General features: G+C 29.8%; 3 protein-coding genes and 1 non-coding gene across 4 annotated transcripts; 2 read left to right on the top strand and 2 right to left on the bottom strand.

Annotated features, from left to right (window-relative positions):
- Positions 1 to 6,420: 6,420 nt before the first annotated feature.
- LOC107948164 (laccase-6) lies at positions 6,421 to 8,675 on the bottom strand. Its single transcript, XM_016882633.2, has 5 exons — positions 8,379 to 8,675; positions 8,050 to 8,294; positions 7,852 to 7,980; positions 6,831 to 7,772; positions 6,421 to 6,736 (listed from the first exon to the last, which is right to left on the bottom strand). The coding sequence occupies exons 1-5, from the start codon at positions 8,648 to 8,650 to the stop codon at positions 6,606 to 6,608; spliced, it is 1,719 nt and encodes a 572-aa protein (XP_016738122.2). The 5' UTR covers positions 8,651 to 8,675; the 3' UTR covers positions 6,421 to 6,605.
- Positions 8,676 to 12,977: 4,302 nt separating this feature from the next.
- Positions 12,978 to 13,048, top strand: TRNAG-CCC (transfer RNA glycine (anticodon CCC)). Its single transcript has one exon. It is a non-coding gene; the product is annotated as a tRNA-Gly (tRNA).
- A 5,373-nt stretch (positions 13,049 to 18,421) lies between these two features.
- LOC121224124 (uncharacterized) lies at positions 18,422 to 20,637 on the top strand. Its single transcript, XM_041106732.1, has 3 exons — positions 18,422 to 18,800; positions 19,526 to 19,608; positions 20,412 to 20,637. Exons 1-3 carry the CDS (start codon positions 18,722 to 18,724, stop codon positions 20,445 to 20,447), a joined length of 198 nt encoding a protein of 65 aa, XP_040962666.1. The 5' UTR covers positions 18,422 to 18,721; the 3' UTR covers positions 20,448 to 20,637.
- Positions 20,638 to 20,805: 168 nt separating this feature from the next.
- LOC107948165 (uncharacterized protein At4g00950) lies at positions 20,806 to 22,750 on the bottom strand. The gene is made up of 2 exons (XM_016882634.2): positions 22,036 to 22,750; positions 20,806 to 21,137 (listed from the first exon to the last, which is right to left on the bottom strand). Exons 1-2 carry the CDS (start codon positions 22,717 to 22,719, stop codon positions 21,063 to 21,065), a joined length of 759 nt encoding a protein of 252 aa, XP_016738123.2. The 5' UTR covers positions 22,720 to 22,750; the 3' UTR covers positions 20,806 to 21,062.
- Positions 22,751 to 23,311: the final 561 nt, after the last annotated feature.

Genomic DNA, 23,311 nt, shown 5'->3' with positions numbered 1-23,311 from the left:
TGGGTTTACGTATGAAATTGCAATACCTATTTTTCTTTTCTGAGAGTAGAAGGCAAAAACCCTAAAAAAGGAACTTTAATTGAGGAAGCAATTATTGTAAGTCAAAAAGGTTGCAAAGTGAACTTCCAATTATTTCCTAACATATATTTCTTTGTTGAAATCTTGTTGTCTTCTTGTCTTTGATATTATTAAAACAAGCAACATTTCCTTCATCAACATTTATTTTCATCTACAATACGTCTAAATGCATGTATTGAGGTCAATCATAATTTAGTAAGTTGCTTCATCCCCCAACAAATGGGTTGTACTCAACGACTACACCAAAAGTGTAGGCAAGACTCAAATTGATGAAATTAAAAAATTATAAAGTAATTTAATAACCTTCGAAATTTATGATTTATCTCTAATTCACCCCAATCTAGTGCAATAATGGTCTAATCCCTTCAAAAATTGCATTTTGATCTCTAGATTTTTACAATTTGTTTCTAGCCTTCCAAAAAAAAAAAGATGAAGTATTATGTATCTTGTCCCTTCATAAATTATGAAGTTATAAGTTAATATAATGATAAAATTACATTTTTAATCCCTCCCAAAAATTTATAATTTAATTCTAGCATCTAAAAGAAAATTTTCCTGACTTTAGAATCCATTGCAAGATATATACTCAATATCTCTCACAATTCGAAAATGAAAGATTTGAATTGATATCCTTTCATTGATTCCTCCTAAATTGCATTGATTTATCCTAAATATTTCATTTTAATTGGAATTTGGTTATTCATCATATACAAGGATCCTCATTAAGCATCCATAGTTGAATGGTTAAATCGTCCAATTTATAATTGACGAATTATAAGTTCAATTCCTACTGGATGCACGCTAATAGGACCCTCTAGTAAGTCTACTGGAATTGGTTCTGTATCAATGAAATCTCATCATCTGCTCTTTCATACTCTAAATTTCTGCAAAATGTCCCAAAGAACCTTTTATACAACTCTCTGCACCATCATGTAAACCGTCAACAACCACTAATATCAACCCCAATTGTATATCAAGTAGAAATTGAAGCTCCTTGATAAAAAAAGAAGAAGAAGAAGGGGGATACGTATTAAATTTATACATGAACTTTGGTCCAATGTACAATTTGATACATGAACTTTAATTTGATGTAATTATACACATGAATATATGATAAAATTATATTCTAACCTCTCAAAAATTTATAATTCAATGCTTATGTATGCAATATATCATAAAATGATGTTATTCAATAATGCTGCTAGTGATTAGTGAAATTTTAATCAAATTAAAATTTCATGTATATAAAATTACATAAATTCAAAATTCATATATGATATTATACATTACATCAAAATTCATATATAATTTCGATATTTATCCTAAAAAAATAACTTGAATACATGGCTTATAAATCTCAATTTCAACTCAAAAAGGAGACAAAAGAAATTGAAATGTTTTTTTTTTTCCCTTTTCTTGCAAGTAACTCATTATGCTAGAACAAGATAAATGACAAAAAGTGTTTTGAAAATTAATCCCTATATACATACACACATGCATATATATATATACATATATACATATATATGCCTTTGAAAGGTAACAAACAAAATGGCAACATCAACATGAAAGCAATGTTTACGAGTTTTAGAGAAGAAGCTAATTCAGACCCCATAATTGAGGTACAGGCAACATATACGTAGATCCTTCTTTTTTCACATTTAATTTTGATTTGGCTTTTCCAAGTTAGATGGCCTCGTGACCTAACTTCTATAGCAAATTTGGTACATCCAAATTTTATGGCTTCAGTAAAAATGTAACGATTGATATTTTTTGAGGCTAATTATTTTAAATATTTCAATTAATTAAATTTTATAATAAATAGTTTTTAAATTTTATTTCTTTGAAAGTTTTTGTAATTTATTTTTTGCAATTTCTTTTATTTTTAAAAATTAAGTTGCCAAAGTTGAAATTATTTTTCCATTAAAAGTCAAAATCTGACATTTAAGAGGAGAAAGGGTATATATATATTATAATTTTGGTGGGGGGAGACGAAGAGAAAAATGGGAGCGAAATTAAATTGTATATTTTTATAAGAGTTAAAACATAATTTTATTGCTATATTGGTTTATATTTTTATAAATTTTGGAAGAGATAAATGTCGAAATTATACATGAATTTTGGTCTAATGTTCAATTTTATATATGAATTTTGATTTTGTGAAATTTTATATTTGAAATTTTAATTTAATTCAATTTTCACAAATTATTAACACAATTATTGATATAGCATTATTTTTATATTTATATTTTACATATACATATAATTTTATTTATCCAATATAAAAATAAATTGATGTATTTATTTCTTTTAATGTGTATAATTTCACCAAATCAAAATTCATGTATAATTTTAAGATTTATCCCTTTTTAGAATGACTAAATCAAAAATTTTATCATTTTGGGACTATAGTTTTGTCACGTATTAACATATAATTTTATAGATCTTGAGGGGTTTAAAAAAATCATTTTAGGGGGCGTAGCTCTTGCCTACCCTCACTTTTACCCTTGGTGAAGATCGTTGAAGAAAATAATATTCCTCCCAATCATAAAATGATATAATAGTATTTATTATGCATATAAACCTTTAAATCTATGTAATATGTTTATCATGTCGATTTAAAATATATTTTTTAATAGGAATATATAGATAGACATACATCTAACTTTCTTCTGTAGAATTGCAGTTTCATTGTAATTTTGTAAGCACTGAACTGTTTGATAAGAGTACATTAATGTTATAAAAGTAAACACTAAGTAATTCTTAAAGAGTGAATAATCATTTAATATGTTCATGATTGGTATATCTCAATTGATCTTTTTGCTTAGTCCTTTTTTTTTTAATTATTCCTATAAGGTAATCTACAATCAAGTTTATTAAACTATTGATAAGTTTACGTTTTAGCTGTTAAACTTTAACAAGTTATAAAATGGTCATTAAATTATTTGAAGATATTCATTTTAGTTATTAGACTGATAAAATCATTGATGTACAATCTTCTCTGTTCATATTGCTTGCACCAATCAAAAGCTCTCAATCTATTTTTTTTACAATTCAATTTTTTTAATGAAACAACTTTGAATGTCACAACTTTGTGAATCAAAATCCAAATAGATTTTTTTTTCCGATCTCTGGCACTAACCGTTATATTGACTTAGATCTAATGTATGTTCTTCTACTTGTCAATAGGTACTGGTCCACTATATCGATTATTGAATCGTCACTTAGAGCTCATTAGCTGAACTTTTTTAAAAAAAACTTAACAGTCCAGTAATTTAAATAAAAACTTTTGAAAGGTTCATCAACTTAAATGAAAACTTTCGAATAGTTCAGTGACCCTATTGTAACTTTTTGAAGTCGAGTGACCAAAACATAAACTTACTTATAGTTTAGTGATGTGGTTTACCCATTCCTGTATTATTTTTTCAAGATGATGTTGTTTAATTATAGGGCTATGTACTGTTTGATATTTGAGTTTGGTTTTAATGTATAATTTGGTATTAAGATTTTTTTGGGTTCCAATTAAGTACTTATATTTGAATTCCGTAACAAAAATTAGTAGAGTTAAGCAAGAAAAACTGAAAACCAACGCAAATCGAAGTGTTTGGATGATTTATGGAATGCAAGTTAATAAACCATGGTTACTTAAAACCGACCTGAATTTTATTTTTATTTAATTTATAATTTCTATGATATAAAAAAATATTTTATATTTAAAATAATGAAAACAACTTAAATGTTCTATATAAAAGTATTTTTTCAAAAGATATCATATAAAAGTAAAATTTGAAACTTTGCCAATTAATATTCAAAAGCAAAAAAAAAAAAGTAAAACTCATTTTCTCAAACATTTTCTCAAAATAAGTTTAAAATTTTAATATAAAAAATTGAGACCGAAATGAATTATGATGGACAACAATCCAAAAAGTTTGACCGAACCAAACCAATATAACCCCTAGGAATTAGTACTCAAATGAAATTTTTTTTAGTAAACCACACTCAATGTCACTAACTATTAGTAAATTTACGTATTGGTTACTCAACTTCAAAAAGTTACAAAATGATCACTGACTTTTCAAAAATTTTCATTTAATTCATTGAACTATTCGAAAGTTTTATTTATTTAAGTTACTAGACTATTATTTTTTTTAAAAAAAAAGTCCAACTAACAAGCTTTAAATGACAATTCGACGATCAAGTATAGTAGAACAAATCCATTGACGAATAGAAGAATATACCATAAACTCAAGTCAATTTGACGATCAATGTCGAAGATCAGAGAAGAAAACTACTTGAATTTTGGTTCGCAGATTTGCGATATTCAAAAATGTTTCATGAAAAAAATTGAACTGTAAAAGAAAAGAGAAATGAGAGTTTTTGATTTATACAAGCAGTGCGAATAGAGATGACCATATAGATACAACATCGATTATAATAGTCTAATAACTTAAATGAAAACTTTCGAATAATTCAATGATCATTTTATGACTTTTTAAAGTTGAGTGACTAAAATATAAATTTATTAATAAATTGAATAACCTTCAACGTAGGTTGGTATGGAAGTTGGAAAATTTTATGCCTAAGACCTATTGTACCTTCCAGAAAATAATTAATCTTCTACAGATCCCCTCATTTCTTTGAAAACAGAATATACATATATATATAGTAATTTTTGGTAGGTCAATTCATAAACAATAATAAATTAAAATAAATTATTGATATGGTTAGGTGTCCTATTGATTGCGGACAGTTAGATAGATTGCTTAGATTTTTTTTGGTTGCAAACTATTTATTAATAAATTTATGATTTGATTATTTAATTTTAAAAAGTTATAAAATAATTATTAAGTTATTCAAAAAAATTATTTAAACCATCGAGTTGTTAAAATCGTTGTTGTATGGCCTTTTTCTGTTTGTATTGTCTGCACCAATCGAAAGATCTCGTTCCCTTTCTCTCTACGGTTCAATTTTTTTTTATGAAACAACTTTGAATGCCATGAATTGCGAACTAAAATCCAAACAGTTTTTTCTCCATCAAATCGACTTAGATATAATGTATGTTATTCTACTCAATAGGTACTAATCCATCATACCGATCATCGAATCGTCGATCGGAGCTCAATAGCCGAACCATTTAAAGGAAAAACTTAACATTATAGTGAATTAAATAAAAATTTTGAAGAATTCAATGACCATTTTGTAATAGTTTAGTGACCTCAAGTATAATTTATCCTAATTTTTATATTAAAATAAAATTCTTAATATTTAGTTATAAATTTCTAATGCAATTTCTATAGGAACTTTTTAACTTCAGCTATTCAAAAATGGACTCTATACGCCACTCCCAATGAATAATGCTAAACATTAGGCCCAAATTAAATTATTATCCAACTCAAACAAAAATCGGCTCAATATTAGAGGTTAGCAAAATCCGGTTATATCAGTTTAATTGATTTATTCAGTTAAGCTAGTGTCAGTTAAGTCGACTTTATTAATTTAGTTGATTATGATCTTGATTAAGTAGTTTTCGGTTATGAATTTTAAATATATTTATAATATACGATAAGTTGGTTAACCAACCGAATCGACAATGTTTAATCGGTTATTAAGTTAATTAAGTTTAAGTCGGTCATTCGATTCAACTAAGGTTGAAAGTTGTCAATTAAATTGGTTAAATTGGAAAATTAACTGAAAAAATTGAATGTTTACCCCTAGCACGTGTTTAGAAAATTGTTGAAATTTGGGGTCAATACTTGATAATATGCTCATTTGTACAATGGTCTATCTAGTTCATTGTATTACATTCAATGGAAAAGTATGGTAAAAATACCATGGAGGCTCTTGTATTAGGTGATAGATTGCATTTTGCTTTCTCTACTAAAAAATGGGTAAATTAGTTCATGTAGATTAGATTAAAGAGTAAATTGGTTATTTATGTTAAAAGTTTCATCCATTGTTAAAAACTGACATGGTTAACAAAGTAACCAAAAAGTGACACGTGGAATGCCACATGTATCTCATGCTGATGTATATAGATCAATTTTTAACAGTAGAAATGGATGAATTTTTTAATAGAATGACCAATTACTCTTTGGTCTAATGAGACTAATTTGCTAAAATTTTTAAGTAGAATTGACAAAATACAATCCAACTCCAAGTACAAGGACTTCCGTGATACTTTTACCGACAAAGTAACGATGCATTAATAAACAAATTCACTGATATATATATATAAATGTATCAATCTTTTAGAGTATGCGGTTTAAGATTGAATTAACTCTTCATTGTATGGAAATGGAAGTATCTATCAATCTATGGTGCCTTCCAATTCAAGCAACTAAGCTATGCATGGTTGAATCTATGTTGAAAAAGTGAAGAAATTTGCAGTTTTATTCCTCCAATCTTTACTTCTTTACATACATAACAATTTGATGATCTAAAAGAAATCGAGCAGGAAATATAACAAAGCATCCTTTAAATGAAAATGTCACGAACCAAGACACGGGTGGACCATGACACGATAGCTTCTAACACCTCGGCAGATCTGCCGGAGGGTGAGGTAATGTCTCGAGCTCTCCTTCTCCATTTTCCACTATCAACACAGCACCTAAACCCCATGACTGGTGTATCTCTAAGTGGCAATGCATGAACCAAACCCCTAAATACGAGACAAAGATCGAATTAACATGTGATTAACATAAATATATAGTACTACTAATGTTAATGAAGTTGTTCAAAGTTGAGTATCGTACCTGGATTATCGGCAACGAATCGTATTGCAGCCCATCCACCTACTGGGACTCCAATGGTGTTCATATAAGGTGGATCGATCAAGTTAAAGTTTGCAGTCTGTGGATTATAGTTCCCGGTACCGTATCCAACTACGTAGAAACTATAGCCGTGGAGATGAATTGGGTGGTTCTCGGTGGTGACCGTGCTAGTGTCTTGGAAGATAAGTTGTACCTTGCTACCAAATTTAAGGACTTTGGTCCTTGTTCCATTAATGGCCTGTGTGTTATTAGGAGCATTGTTCGGTGCCCCATTGACAAAGTCGTAAAACTGAAGCGGTGCACCGGGGAAATCCACTTTGAACTGACCATCAATCTTCTTATAATAGGCTTCTAAAATCGAAACAGTAGGCATTACGAAGCTTATATTGTTCATTGAAGCTGCAAAAGTCCCATTGTTCATGCCTCGGCAGTTGTTACGTGGTGTCTTGGACCGACATTTGTTGACGTTTAATCCCACGGTGATAAACAATTCAGTATCGATCTCTTTAGGGACGTTAACAGGATTAAGGCTTCTAAGTCCGTCCATGACAGTCTTTGCAGCAAGATTATCGTTATAACTCGGTAATTTAGCCGGTAACGATATGCTGTTCGGGACAGCACCTGAGTATTGGAAATAAGCAATGGCTGATATGTTTTGGAATGAAATATTTTGAGCAGACATGTAAGGTCCCATAGCCATGGAATACTTCCCAATCGGCTGATTAGCCGTAACAAGGACGTTCATGGTCTGCCCCGGTCCTAACATCACACAGTCCGTAGTGAATGGCTTGGTGTACTCAGCGTCGGACTCCACGATCGTTAATTTATGATAAGCTATAGCAAAAAAATTCTCCATATTTAGTCCTGCATTGATTAGCCTCAACAAATATGTTTTCCCAGGTACAACATCAATCTTGTATACATCTGCAGATCAATAATTAATAACATTCATTACAAATGATCAAACAATAACGATACCGATATAAATTTTTTTTTTAATTACCATTTCGAGAGCAGTTGTAGTTTGGTCCCGGGTGACTGTTAATAGTCAACGCATCAGCCGGTGGAGCAGCACCACCGCTCGCTAGAACTTCCCGTTCGAGTTGTACAACATCTCTCAACCAATACTCCCCTATCAAATTCCAAACATAAATATACCACATAACACTACAGGTATATCGGATTAAAAATGATAGCGTACCTAAGATCACGATATGTTCTTCGTAAGGATGTTCGAAAGGGTACGGTACTTCCGTCTTCGGATACACAACAATAGCACCATAAACAGTTGCTCTAAGCCAAGAAACATGTGCGTGCCAAAAAAAGGTCCCCTTTTGCTGCACCAACGTGAACTCGTATGTGAAACTCGCGCCTGCTTGAATAGGACATTGTGTAATATACGACGGACCGTCGAACCAGCACGATAACTTCTGCCTGACCCCATGCCTAAAAAGAAGAAAAACCAACAATGGTTAAAGATAACATATAATTAGCACTAAATACTAACCATGGTCATAACATAAAACATACCAGTGAATTGTGGCATTGTAAGGGGTCTCATTAGTGACCTTAACAATGATCCTATCATCTTCTTGAGCATAAACTATAGGTCCAGGGAACATTTTATTAATGGTGACAATCTCTTTGGTGTTACATAGTTTATTAACCTTCATGGTTTGAACTTTGAAATCATAGAACCTAGTTGAACCACCTGCAGGCCATTTATGTGCCATACAACAGTATGAAAACGACATGGTTAAGAACAAGACACTGAAACAGAGTAAGTTAGCCATTAAAGACATGAGTGTTGTAGTGAAGGTTAAGGAGAGGGAGCAAAATTTAAGCCATGGGAAAGCAAAAAACACAGAACAAAAAAGTAGATTGTATTTATGTTTTGTCAGCTTTCATGATTTCGACTAACGTGATAATAAGGTGTTGGGGGCGGGGAGGTGTGATTATTCAATGTGACCCTCAATGTTGGGAAGGGATTTTTTTGTGTCTTCAAAACAGAAAAAATCAAAGTAGATTACGTTCTGTTTTTTTGGTTCAAAATCTGTCAAACAGTTGAATTATGTTGTTTGACTGAAAATATATTTCAAACCCCACATCAAACAGATACTTTCTTTGCTCTCTATTCCACGTATGTTTTAACCCGATCCAACCGGTTGAATTAGAAATCGGTTTAGATATCAATCTTGAGAGAGACTTTGAAGCGTGGACCGATATGAATCAATTAAACCGATAATTGAACTGAACTTTTTTGTTAATAATTTTTATTTTATTAATTGATCCAGTAACATGACGGTTTCACCATCAGTCCAGTTTTAGAAACATTGTTTATCGCCAAGGAGGATTATATCATCTAGGTTTCAGCCATGTAAGCTACACTGACCCGTATATATTTGGTTAAATTCTGGTTTTGATCTCCTTTTCCAACTAAAGTATCATTCATGTTTGTTTTGTGATTTATAAAGATTAATCCTTTTATGATTTGTGATTGTCCTTCCCAACAATATCATCTACAGGGTTTAAAATTGAGTTCTTTCTAGATTCTAAATTGATCTTGAATTTTATAACATTCTAATTAAATCCTCAAAGTATCATTATTGTAGTTGCCTAATTAAGTCATTCTATCAACTTAATCATTAGCTTGAGTGTTAAGTGTAAGCATAAATCTTATGTGGAATATATATACAGTCAACTCTCTTTATAACAATCCATTTATTTGTCCAGATTTTACCTGTTATAAAAAGTTGTTTATTGTACACCTATCTGTTATAATGAGATAATCGTTGTAAGCTTGCCATAGAATTTATATCGTGAATTTCACATGATTAATTATAAAGTTCATAAATCTAATAAGTTCAATTAATCAATGAGTTATCAAAATAAATTAATTTTTCACGAGTTACTAAATTCAAATAATCAATTTATAAGTTTATGATATTCCAAATTCATAGTAAAAAATTTAATTAGGGAACTTAATAGTTTATTAAACTGACATCTTTAATTCCATTCATTGAAGATTATTTTCGTTTAATAAAATATAATTAATAGATTTCTTCACGTGAATTTTAATCATTTTATTCAAATAATATTTTAATTAAGATATTTTTCATTTAATAAATGATAATTAATAGACTTGCTTGTATGAAATAACTATAATATACTTAAAAATTTAGACAATATGTTGTCATGAATATCTAATTTAATAAAGAATGTACTTTATAACCATGGATGTTGCTAATATAGCGAAATGCTATTATAGCAGGTGATTGTTATAAAGAAGGTTAATTGTATTTAGAACACGTGGATTAAATTGTAAACAAGAGTATACATATATTACATATAGATATTAAATCTGACGCTATTGACATGAATTTATTATTTTTAACACATCAAATCTTAATTATTCATGCAACACAAATAAATCCCTTCATCAATGTTTTATGTGTATATATAATGAGTAAAAAAGGGAGCGTCCAAGTATCCCAAGAACTCACAATGTAATTACTGATCATATGGTTAAGGTTATGGCGACAAGATTTACTGAAGTCTAAGTATTTGAAGATCCATCTTATTCTGTACGAGATTTAGTACAAACAAATTATATTAGCATTACACGAGTTAATATGTTATCTTAATGGTGTCGCGTAAACCTGGAAAAAAAAGGGAGGGTCCACCCTTACACTTGAGGAGGTCAATGTCCAATAGATGAATGAGGGTTTGAGTTAAAAATAAAAGCAAGAAATAGAGAGCAAATGGATGGGTTTAATTTGTAGTGCTTTTCATAGACAACTGCCTTTTTTTTTTGCTCAATCATAAGCAATGTTGGGTTGAAACACTCCCTTCCTATACCACCTTTTACAGAGATAGCTATGAACAATAAGGGCCACTCTGCAAATATATCTAAAATCCCAAGTGATTAACTCTTCTTTTTATGCATCTCTTTCAGTATATTAGTAAAACCATCTTTTGTTTTAACTTAAATTTGATTTTTCTTTCAACGGGTTTAATTATATTATGACCCATCATTTTCACCTTCCATGAATGGAACCTACTTGTTGAACCAAAAAATTTATTTTCATCATTTGATCTCTCATCTTATATTTTTTATTTTTTGTGAAATTTGAAAAGTTTCATTAATCTCACAAAAATTTTAATTACACCCCAATTTTTTTTTTAAATTATTAAACTCCTATAATTTTTCAAAATTTTACTAAGGCCCATAGTTCCAAACTCTGCAATATAATGTGTGTATATATATATATATAAAGATCACTAAGAATCATGATTTCACCAATATAAGATAACATCAGCCTAACAAATTGGTCACCACATTTAGGTGAAGACAAAAAACCACTTATCACATTATAATTTTAAAATTGATAATAAACACATTCTCACACGGTCTTCAAATTTCAGTTAAAATTGAATTAATTAATTGAATCAATCTAATTTGGTTAACTGATCTAGTTCGGTCAGAAGTTGGTTAAAAGTTTTTTGAAATTTCAGTTAACGGTTAATTCAATTTAAAATCGGGTAATTAACTTAACTTTATAAATAATATTATATATTATATGTATTAGGCTATTACTAATTCGGATAATTCAATCAAATGAACATTATCAATTTTTTATATGTTTTATATTTGTTTTAACAAAAAAAAAACAAAACATATAAATTTTGGTTAATTCGATTAACCGACCGAATTAACCGAAATATTTCGGTTCAGTTAACGGTTAAAAAATTAAAAAGTTTGGTCAATTCAATTAATACTAGTTCTGTTCGATTAACCGTTTGAACACCCCTAGTTATAGTCACTCGCAATACTAAAAAAACAGAATTATATTAAGCATTAACCTAAAATTAATAAGTATATATATATATAACACACAATAGGCAAATAAAACATTTTTTCTAACACAAAACAATGAGAGAGTAGTGCTGAGAGGTTTCAATGAAACAAAAAAAGAACAAGGGTATGTTGGAAGGGTAAAATAATATGATTATGTCGCATGGATATAGCACAAAGCAAGGGCTGCATGCATGCATGCATGCAGACATGCATGATGTTGTAACTTCAATGTCACGCTACCTGCCCATGCGTGTGTGATTCTGTCCCTTGGCACCTTTGCTTCTAAAGTTTCTGGTTTTTTTTTCAACTGTTCCTTTTCTTGCTTTTTCTTAACTCAAACCCCATAAGGGTCAACTCAGCTCTGACTGCTGCTTTTTCAAGCTTTTTCTTTTTTCTCCTTTTTGACAAATTAAGTATAGGATTTATATTATTTAATCTTGTTAATGGAGCATTTATGCTCGGTTTTAGTTTATGGTTTTTATCTCTTGATTCCGAATAGAATTTAAAGTGATTTATAGAGTTTGATGGGAGCGTTTAATCCACCAAGACCCTTTAAGAACATGTAATTGTATTTTTACTCACTAAAATCTTTTAAGGGGCATGGGTTTGAACCCATCAAAGTAAAAAATACTAAAATGCATTTTTTTGGTGGATTAGGCGCCGTCGCCAAACTCTATAAACTCTTTTGAACTCTTCTTAGAGTAAAGAGACAAAATTCAAAACTAAAATTAAATATAAACACCCAAAAACACAAAAAGTGACCTCCCCTAAACAAATCTCTTCCTCACTTATGGTTTACCTCAACAATTAGTTTCATGTAGACATAATCTCAACATTTAATTTCATATAGATTTTAAATAGTAAATGGATAATGACACACCATTTAACATTTTTAAGTATTTATTTACCTTTGTTTTAAATCATACGTTATCATTTTGGTTTATTAATAATACATAAGTTACACTCTGAGGAAACATCAGATTTCCCTCGTAACCACATTCCTATGTTTTTGAGCCGGTAATATGATTTTATTACTAGTGTCAAATTTTGAACATATATAGTAAGTTGTATATAACATCATCCTTACGTAAGATTACATTCCCTTAGTAATATAATATTTTTTAAATATTTTTATCACATTTTGAATGACTGATTCATTTTAGTTAAATCAAATTATATTTTCATTTATTTTAATATGTATTTTATAATACATTTATTTTAATTATTTATTAAAGATATAAATAAAAAAAGTAATAATCCTTGTCAACGGAGCGCATCTAGTGTAGTGGTATCATAGTACCCTCCCACGGTACTGACCGGGGTTCGATTCCCCGGATGCGCATTTTTACGTTATGCCATGCTCTGATTGTGCAGCAGCTTTTATTTTAAAAAGTGGAATTTTATTATTATACTAATTTATGATTTATAAAAATTAAAGGGACCATATTGATCAGTTTTCATTTTGGTGGTGGGAGCAAAATATTTTTTATATCAAATCTATAGTTGACATTAATCCTGGAATATTTTTTTTTGTACAATCTTCAATGACTAAGAAATCGAGAAAATTGAAAAATCCATTTGAGTTTATGTATTTGGTTCAAGTTGTATTATTCAGTTTGATTTTGGACTGATATTAGGGTTGAGTAAAAAAAATGGATCAAATCGAGAAATCAAGTCGAACCGATAATTTTCGGTTCGGTTCAATTTGAGTTTTTTTTTATAATTTGGTTTCGGTTAAATGATGTCATTGAACCACATCAATTTGGTTCGGTTTCAATTTATTCCATTAAGTACCGAAAAGTCCAAAAAAACATTTAAAATTTTCAAGAAAAAAAGTCAATATTTTTTAAACATATAAGCTTAATGTATAAAGTCATTTAAAACCCAAAATAAAACCCATTACTTCAAAATTCCAAATAAAACTTTGATTAAGCTTTTACATAAGGGTGAGATTGGTTTGGTTTGGTTTTTTCGATTTTTTTGAACCGAATCGAGATATTTGGTTATTCCATTTTCTGAACCGAAACTAAACTGGTAGACATGAGAAATCGGTTATTACCGAACTGTGCTAAACCGGTTCGGTTGGGGTTTCTATATTGTTTTTGGACTTTGAGATTTTGGGGTTTATTTAGACAAAATTGTCTTTAGATTTAAACTTTTCATCTTTAATTTGATAAAATTATCTTTGTTTTATGTTTCTTAGACACTATTTGAAAATTTAATTTTTTTTTCAATTATACATCAAATCTCAATTAATATATTTACCTAAAACATAAATTGTAAAATCTATAATTATTATTATTTATTAAAAATCTAATTAAAGCTTGATTTAATCACTTTCAATTTTAACTTAACATAATCAAATGTTAAATTATATATATTTTATAACTCTTAGTGTGTAATGGCAACAACAAAAACCCAACTTAAAAATGTTAATAATGATAACCGAAATTTTAAAAGTTTTAACAAAAATAATAATAGAAAAAAGAACACAGTACATAATAAATAAAAATAGAGATAAACACTTGAATTCTGGGAAGTTTTAACAATAATAATAAATAAGAAATGAATTCATGAAATTATATTTAAGTTTTATTTTTTTATTTAATTATAAAATATGTAAAAATGTATTAAAAGTTATATTTAAAATTTAGAAGCAATGGTTTTTCTTTTTTTTTGGGGGGGGGGGTTTAAATGGATCTATATATTGGGCTTATATGTACAAAAAAATATTAGTTTTTTATTTTTATTTTTAAACATTTTTTTGGACTATTCGATGTTCAATAGAATAAACCAAAACTGAACTAAATTGAATTGTCGGTTCGGCTTGGTTTCTCGATTTTTTGCTCAACTTTACTTTTACATATTCTATAATTAAATAAAAATGAAAAAAATAAACCCTAAATCTAATTTCAGTATCAATCTCTCACAGATTTTTTTACTTATTATTATTGTTAAAACTTCCAAGAATTCTAGTGTTCATATCTTTTTTTACTTATAATGTACTATGTTCTTTTTTCTATTCTTATTATGTTGTTGTTAAAACTTTTAAAATTTTGGCTATGGTTATTAACATTTCCAAGTAAGGTGCTTTTTGTTGCTATCATTACACATTAAAAGTTATAAAATACAAATAATTTAACATTTGATTATGTTAAGTGAAGATTGAGGGTGATTATATAGGGGTGTGCATAATTCGGGTAAAACCAAAAAAATTCGGTTTGAAAAATCAAACCAAACTGACTCTCACCTAGTTGATGTTTTCACCCAAACCGCACAATTTGGTTCGGGTTTGATTTTTGCACAAGGAACTTGTTTTATTCAAATCAAACCGAATGAAAAAAAAATCTATGTTTAAAGGAATAGAATAGTCCTAATAGAATAATAAATTGACCATTTTAATATCTATATGGACTAATTCATTTAACCCAATTATTATTATTATTTGATAGTTATGAATTTAATCGATTGTATGACATATTGTAATCATTCAGTTATAACAAATGGTTTATGAAATATCATAATCACTCAATTAAAACTAGCAAACAATTAAACTAATTAAAAAAGTGAGACAGAAAATCATTAGGTATATTAATAATTTATGTATTAGCTTTCCTTTTAACAGCTTTGAATGATTTATCAACATAATAGATTAACAAAAAATGATTTTTTAAATGGTCTTATTGATGATTATGATATTAATTTAATTGTATGATTCACTTTATAAATGCATAAATGAGTCTCGCATAGAGTTGTCCACAAACCAGGCCGGGTCAAGTAAAAAATTTAGGCTCGTTTTCAATCCTGGGCTGAAAATTGAGCTTAAAATTTTGCCCTAGCTCGACTCGAATAAAAAAATGCTAAAACCCAAGACCGGCCTGCCCGTATTAAATTTTTTTATATTATTTTTTATAAAATAACATTAAAAAATATAATACATCAAATACACTAAAAACATTAAAATAAATATTTCCTAACAAACGAAAAAAATTAAAAAATATATATATTTAAATAACACTAAAACAAGTTCAAGTTGGCCCAACCCAGTCCTCTCGTACTAGGGTTGGCTCCTCGCAGTTCTCCCTTTAACACCAACGGTAGATAGGAACCGAACTGTCTCACGACGTTCTAAACCCAACTCACGTACCACTTGAATCGGCGAACAACCGAACCCTTGGGACCTTCTTCAACCCCAAGATGTGATGAGTCGACATCGAGGTGCCAAACGACTCCGTCGATAAGAGCTTTTGGGAGTCATCAGCCTGTAATCCCCAGCGTACCTTTGATCTGTTGAGTGAGAGCCCTTCCACACGGGACTCCCAGATCACTATGGCCGACTTTCGTCTCTGTTCGACCAGTCGGTCTCACAGTCAGGCAGGCTTATACCATTACGCAACTTAGCAAGCAAATACCTCTAAAATAGTAGCAAAATTAATAATAAAACAAGATTTAAATAATATCCAAACAATAACAACAAAATAGTAACAATATAATAGCGATATAATAACAAAACAATGAAAAATAGTGGCAAAATAGTAAAAAACAGCAAAAGTTTTTTTTTACAAATTCAAGTCGGGTCGGGTCTGGGCAAAAAAGCTTACTCTTGGCCTGGCCCATTTAGAAAAGGAGTCTTATTTTTTTGTCCAAGCTCATTTTTCGGGCTTATATTTTTGCCCAAACACTCCCACTTTTCGGGTGAACCTTCGGGCTGGACCGAGTGGCCCGACTAATGGGCAAGTCTAGTCTAAAGCATGTATTATGATTGTTGTAAAAAGATAAAAAAAATTCAATATTAGATATTTTTTAATTCAAAACAAGGTGATATTATTTTCTTTTAGAAAAGCCCAAATTTAATAAAAACTGTGGAAGTCAAATTCCTTAATTTTTATTCAATACGGCTTAGATTTCAAAAGTTAAACTATTCAATTTAATTTTTGTCCAATGAGATAATTTTATTGGCAATGCAAGCTCGAATCCCATTTGTTGCCATGTACATTAACATACACCAAAACTTTAGAGCTCTCTTTTATTGTTACTCAACTCGTTATTATTTGGAGTTTGAACTTCGTAACAATTCTCACATTAGGAATTGGATTTTTTTTCGTCTAAGTTCATTACTTCTATATTGAGGCTTAAATTACGTAATTGTTTTTGCATTGCAACTTAAACTTTTTTTTATCCAAGTTAATCCTTAAATTTCTCAATTGTTCTCATATTAGCCTGAACTTGACAACTGTTTGCATATCGGGGTACACTTGAGCCCGGATTTTAGGGTATTCAAAGAAATATTATGGATTAACTTGGACAAAAAAAGTTCAAGCTCTAATATGCGAATAATTACCAAGTTGCCCTAAAAGTGATTTAACCCTTAATTATAATAATTGGCAATAAAATCAACTACCTAGCTACTGGGGTTAGGAAGGTCAATGGACTTGAAATTTGCATTAGAATTTTACAACCTCATCTCAACTTGTTATTTTTACATAATACTAAAAAAAAAAGTCACGTCTGTTTTAATATAATTTATTTCAAAAAATTTAATCCATTTATTTTTCAAATTTAAAAATGCAAGTCGAGTTGCTGACACAATTAAAATTATTCTATTAAATTCAAGTTCAATTCAGAATCATTTTTTGTTACATTGCTATTAAGTAAGAAAGATTTCAACTGTACTTTGAAATCTAAAAAGTAAAAAGACTAAATTTTTTAAAATAAAAATAAAAGGTTTAAGGGTGTAAAAAACCCTTCAACATAAAAAAAGAAGTAATTAAGCCTTTTTTTTTACACTCAATTGGGTATTTAAACTTTCAAAATGTATAAAAAGACCCTCAAACTTTAAAAAAAATTAAGCCCTAATTTTTTTTTACACTCACTTGGATACTTGAACCGCCCCTAATTTTTTTCAGTTAAAGCCATCACGTGTCACAACCACAACATGACATGTGGCAAAAAAGATAAAAAAATAAAAATCAATAAAAATTATAAAAATGATTAAATTTTAATAAAATATATAAAAAAATATTAAAAATGATAAAATATATAGAAATATATAGAAATATAAAAAAGATTATAAAATTCCATAAAGTTGTAAGAAAATTATAAAAAAATGTAAATAAATATAAAATTTATAAAAAAATTATAAAAATTTTTGTACTAAAAGAAGCATTTTATAATTTTTCTATAATTTTTATTGATTTTTACTTTTTATTATTTTTCGTCACATGTCATACTGTGTTGCGACACATTATGACTTTAACTGAAAAAAGTTGGGGTAGTTAACTTTAACGGTCAACAGTTAAAGTTAATGATTAAAGAACCTTTTTGATGCATTTTATAATTTTTTTATAATTTTTATAAAATTTTATAATTTTTATATTTTTTCTACTTTTAATAAATTTTTAATATTTTTAATTAAAATTTAATAATATTTATAAATTTTATTGATTTTTATTTTTTTATAATTTTTTGTTACATGTCACGCCGTGGTTGTAACACGGGATGACTTTAACTGAAAAAATTTAGGTGAAGTTAACTTTAATAGTCAACTGTTAAAGTTAATGGTCAAATGACATTTTTTTATGTATTTTGAAAGTTTAAGAATCCAATTGAATGCAAAAGAAAAATCATGGGCTTAATTATTATTTTTTTAAGTTTAAGGACTTTCTTGATACATTTTAAAATTTTAAATACCTAATTGAACGAAAAAAAAAAGAGTAAGGTCTTAATTAATTTTTAAAAAAAATTGAGTAATTTTTACCGCTTAACGACTAAATTCCAAATATGGGAAAGTTACATTGATTTATAGCATATTTTATTTTATTTTATTGTTTTTTTTTTTGGTATGTTTTTCTCAGTTACCCGACCCGAGATTCACCAATATTGATTTGAATCTTGATTTCTAATTTCCTAAAGACTGGGATCATCCATTTCAATTTTGGGGGCTTTCATCAAAGAACAGAGAGTTGGCTCGTCGAGAAGAAAAGGTTGTAAAAGACGGAAATTTTCGATTTAAGATATGGCGGTGATGGAGAAGCTTAAGATATTCGTAGTGCAAGAGCCAGTTGTAGCTGCTTCTTGCCTCATCGCTGGTTTTGGTTAGTTTTTTTTTTTCGATCATTGCTAATTTAATCCCTAGTTATATGCTGTTTGGGTTTAGTATAATTTGGAATTAGAAGAAACATTGGCTTTATTAGGAAATTCAGAATCATCTACGCTTTTAGTTGAAAGTTGTGTGTGTTTTTCTTTTTGAATAATCTGAAATTCGATTCATAAATTATCATCCAATGTATGACTTATACGTATATGTCATGATGCAAAGGATTCTAGATCTATTAACAACTGCAGTGGTAAGGGAAAGTACCATTGTGGGGGAAGGGGTAGCCATGAACTCCAAAAGGATTAGTTGTGAACCATCAAACAGACGTGAAGGATATCTTAGTCATTAAAAAAGAAGGATTCTAGATCTGAAGTGATGCATAAAGTTGGTACATTCTATGGCTGAAATCGCTGCGATCGAGTTAATATTGTGTCTAATAATCGAAACAACAGTGGTAGGGGAAAATGCGGGTCTTGAGATAACACACATTGTGACCACACGCGATTATTGCAGTTAGGGTAATGAGTATATGAATCCGAAATGATAGTGTTTTCAGTTGTTGATTGTATGAATCTATCTTGAAGAAAGAACAATATTCCGCAAAGATTGGTGTTTGAATTTTCTGGCTTTTTCCTGCATTTTTGTGAAGATTGAGCCTTTTTTTTTTTTTTTCCTTTTTATCTCTTTTGTTGTGTGCTTGATATTTTTGTGAAAATTATGCAGGTCTCTTCCTACCAGCTGTTGTAAGGCCCATTTTAGATTCCATGGAGTCATCAAAGCAAGTCCCTCAACCTGCTTTAAGAGACGTAAGTATAGCACGTATCTTTTTGTACAGGCTTTATTTGTTATTTTTGTTTGTGGATTAGCTTAACCACAATAATTGGGTTTAGACATGTCATAGGAGAGAAGTTTTGAGATTCTAGTTACGGGGTATTTGTTCTTTTCTTTTGACATGGCAGATTTCTAATCCTTGCATAGAGTTTCAAGACTATATTTGAAAATGGTGGAAAGTTAGAGCATTCAGTACAATGAGTTTTAGCTGTCATCAATACGCTTCTACAACTGATAATGCTTACATTCTAGCTGCACTAAAGAGAGTTGTTCTTTTTCTGCAGATCTTCCTTATTTGAACTTGGATGTCAAAGTTGCTATTAATGCCTGTTACCCTTTGTGACTATTATGTTATTCAAAACTATATACATTTTCATCTAGGTATTAGGATTGATTGGTATCATTGAAGGGGAGAATAGATACTATAATACGAGACCACTATAGAAGTTCTTGCTTTCTTCAATGCATATAGGATAAGATGCTTAATAAAAACTTCTTTATATCTGAAATGTGTGCCTTGTCCTTGATGCATCTCTTTGGAAAAAGAACACTGGTTTGAATCAGCATTGTCGGAGTTATCATGCTTATGAGCTAGATCAACTACATTAGTTTTTCGTATGTGCTCCAAAATTCTTTCAACTTTGGATATCTAAATCCCGGTTAATGCTAAAAGGATCTATGAAACACTCACCCTATAAATTTTATAGCCTTAGTTATGCTTACAGTGTCGTATTTTTATGTTCTCGTTTTAACAGATTGATGTGCTCCATTGTTGCAGGTGGTTTCAGGTGTGACTGGTAAAAAACGGGGTTGATATGATTTATGGATCGAAAAGAGGCAAAAATTTACGTGTAGCTTGTAATCACCGACGAAATAAGTCCAACTTTTTTAATTTGAGGAACTTTCTAAAGTGCCTTTCAACCTCATGTTTAGTATGAGAATATGAGTGTTACTTATATTTTGATTTTCATGGTTAAAATCCATTGTTCTTTTTATTTGCTCAATTGGTAAACCTCTCTCATTGTCAATACCTCATTATGTCTTGTTATAGTCAAATCATCGGTTTAGTCTAGTGAACGTAGAAAATAAGCATTAGGAGTCTTATCGCCAGTTTAGGGGTTTGACTCGACTTAACCCCAAATTTAATCAGGATCCAACGTGACCATCCGATATCTAGGCCAACACAGTCATATTTATACATGCAAAAGATTGCCATTACAGCCATAGCCATAGCCATAGCCATAGCCATAGCCATAGCCATCCAAATAAAAGTAGATATATATTACATTTAATTAGTCACTTTCATTTACAGGAAAATATCAAGCTGCTTAAATGGATTAATATTTTGGCCACTACTGCAGCCGACACAGATAAATCTGTTCATTTCAACCTCATGTTATAAAATAGGGTTTGCCTTGGATTAGAAAGATCAGGCCATAAACCTATCCTTCTTTCCCCTTTTGCTCCATGGAACCACTTGCTTTAAGCCTTGATAGATACTTCCCTGTCATGTCCAAACACCAAATCAAACAACTTTTCTAGGATGTAGTAGTGTAAGAATTAAAAACAAAACAATTAAAACTTTTTATTGAAACTAGGACAGGGACTGAAATGAAGAAATAAACACAATTGAAACCCATAACCATAAATAAGGCGAAAATGAGGTAGATGCATGCCTACAAATCTAGAAAATTTTGCCGGTGGGTCACATAATTTTACCCCTGTCCTTCCTATCCTACGGCAACCAAACCCTGCCTATCATAGCAAAATAGCAGTACACCTAATTTATTGCCCTATATGTATTGTTCATTTCTCTATAAAGTTGTGACTTTAAAGCAAGACTATTCTTAAAAAAAATTGCACCATATGAAAATAATATCATAATAACAAAGTGGTCGATTTCTGGTTTTATGGTTTAATCCATTTACCTATTTAGTAGGTTGAAATTGATGATAAAGCCTCTCATCAAATAATGACATGGATCAGACATTCAGAGCTACGTGCATATTCAATCAATCAAAAACTTAAATTTGTTTTTTTTTAAAATTCATCTAGGCAACAACAAATATAAATAAAAAATATGTTTATAAAATATTAATATAAATTACAAATGATATTTTGGTTAGAATGTTAAATTCCAAATATAGGAAATTATAATGGTATATTTTTCAGATATAAAATATATAAAATGACAAGATTACCTTCAAAACAATATAATTTATGTGTTAACTGGACACGTAACACAAATTCATTTAAGTGTTTAATTTGTAATATAGACTGTAAAAGGAAAGTACCAAACTAGGCTAATTAAAGTAGGGGGACTAAACCCAAATTTCAGCATAACAGAGGGACTAAAATCATAAATTAACCTATGTACAAAGGAGACAAAGACAAAAACTTACCCAGAAATGAGATTTGGAACGAGAAAGAGTGTTAAAGCTGCTACCATATTCATCTCCAAAAGATGGGAAAACATCCCTTCTTCGAGAACCAAGAAACCCTTTATCTCTCTTCACTCTCTTGCTACTAACCACCATGCCACCACCACCACTACCACCGTGCACCACCATATTTTCAGGACTAAAACTACCACTACGAAACGACCCATAACACTCACTTCCTATCCTAAGAGAAGAAGACTGAAACCTAGCCTTGCCCATATAAGGACCATCCAACACCGTGATCGGCGAATAAAGCTTGCCGCCGGCGGTGTTCTTAGCAGCATCCAGTATCAGCAACCTAGGAGGCAGTTCCAAGCACTTTCGACCCAAGTCATAAGTAGTGGTGAGTGTTGTTGTGCAACATGGTTTGGGTTTCCCTGGTTCTTCTTCCCACCGGAACGGAACCGAGGCTAAAGCATGGTGTGGTGGGGTCAAAACCCATTGTTTTTCCGGTGATTGCATGTGTGCATGTGGGGATGAAAATAATGGTAGCTTTGATGTGGAACTCCATTCTTTCTCTGCTTTGGATCCCATGGTTTTTTTTGTATAAATAAAAATGGTGACTAAAAATGATTTGTTTATATAAGCAAAAAGGAGTGGCGACGAGTTTTTAACGTATGAAAAGGGGAGACGAAGGAAAGTCATGGCATAGCAAAAGGGTTATAAGTCCATGGCCGTTTTTATATATTATCAAGAGTCTATAAAAATAACTTCTTTGTAAAATTAATTTTCAACCCTAACCAATGCTATACTCTCATATTGCATTTTCCCGGTACCAAGTATTACTATTTGGTTATTCTATCAATCATGTCAGTTTTTAACGGTACATATAGATAAAATTTTTAACAGAAAGAACTAATATGATCTTTGATTTAACGTACATGGATTAATTTGTCTATTTTTTAGTAAAAGGAAAGAAAATACAATTTGACTCCTAGTATAGGTCTCTATAATACTTTAATGTAATCAATTTATACTTAATGGCATAATTTTGCTAAAATTTTGTCAATTTTTCTTAAATTTATTGACTTTTTAAATATTTTTATGAAGTATACATGGATTGCTATATGAGTGGTTATGTTAGTGCTATTAAAAGAAAGCAAATTGAGTAAATTTTAAATGTTGAGACCCAAAGTGATCCCAAAAGAAATTAGGACTAAAGTGATAAAAGAAGTAAATTAATATTAAAAAATAAATTAATGATTATTCCACAATGCTTTTGAAACACACTCTTTAA

This window comes from Gossypium hirsutum, chromosome D12 (genome assembly GCF_007990345.1).
Source record: "Gossypium hirsutum isolate 1008001.06 chromosome D12, Gossypium_hirsutum_v2.1, whole genome shotgun sequence".
NCBI lineage: Eukaryota > Viridiplantae > Streptophyta > Magnoliopsida > Malvales > Malvaceae > Gossypium > Gossypium hirsutum.
This window is presented reverse-complemented; position numbering and strand designations above follow the sequence as displayed.

Bases quoted from the DNA above. Each gene is read 5' to 3' on its own strand.
- LOC107948164 (XM_016882633.2), bottom strand. From the start codon at position 8,650: ATGTCTTTAATGGCTAACTTACTCTGTTTCAGTGTCTTGTTCTTAACC. The intron at 8,295-8,378 runs GTATGTTTTATG...TCTTCTTTTTAG, and splicing joins TACAATGCCACAATTCACTG to GCATGGGGTCAGGCAGAAGT. The intron at 7,981-8,049 runs GTACGCTATCAT...GGAATTTGATAG, and splicing joins AGAACATATCGTGATCTTAG to GGGAGTATTGGTTGAGAGAT.
- LOC121224124 (XM_041106732.1), top strand. From the start codon at position 18,722: ATGGCGGTGATGGAGAAGCTTAAGATATTCGTAGTGCAAGAGCCAGTT. The intron at 18,801-19,525 runs GTTAGTTTTTTT...AAAATTATGCAG, and splicing joins TTGCCTCATCGCTGGTTTTG to GTCTCTTCCTACCAGCTGTT. The intron at 19,609-20,411 runs GTAAGTATAGCA...CCATTGTTGCAG, and splicing joins CTCAACCTGCTTTAAGAGAC to GTGGTTTCAGGTGTGACTGG.
- LOC107948165 (XM_016882634.2), bottom strand. From the start codon at position 22,719: ATGACTTTCCTTCGTCTCCCCTTTTCATACGTTAAAAACTCGTCGCCA. The intron at 21,138-22,035 runs GTAAGTTTTTGT...TGGACATGACAG, and splicing joins GTTCCAAATCTCATTTCTGG to GGAAGTATCTATCAAGGCTT.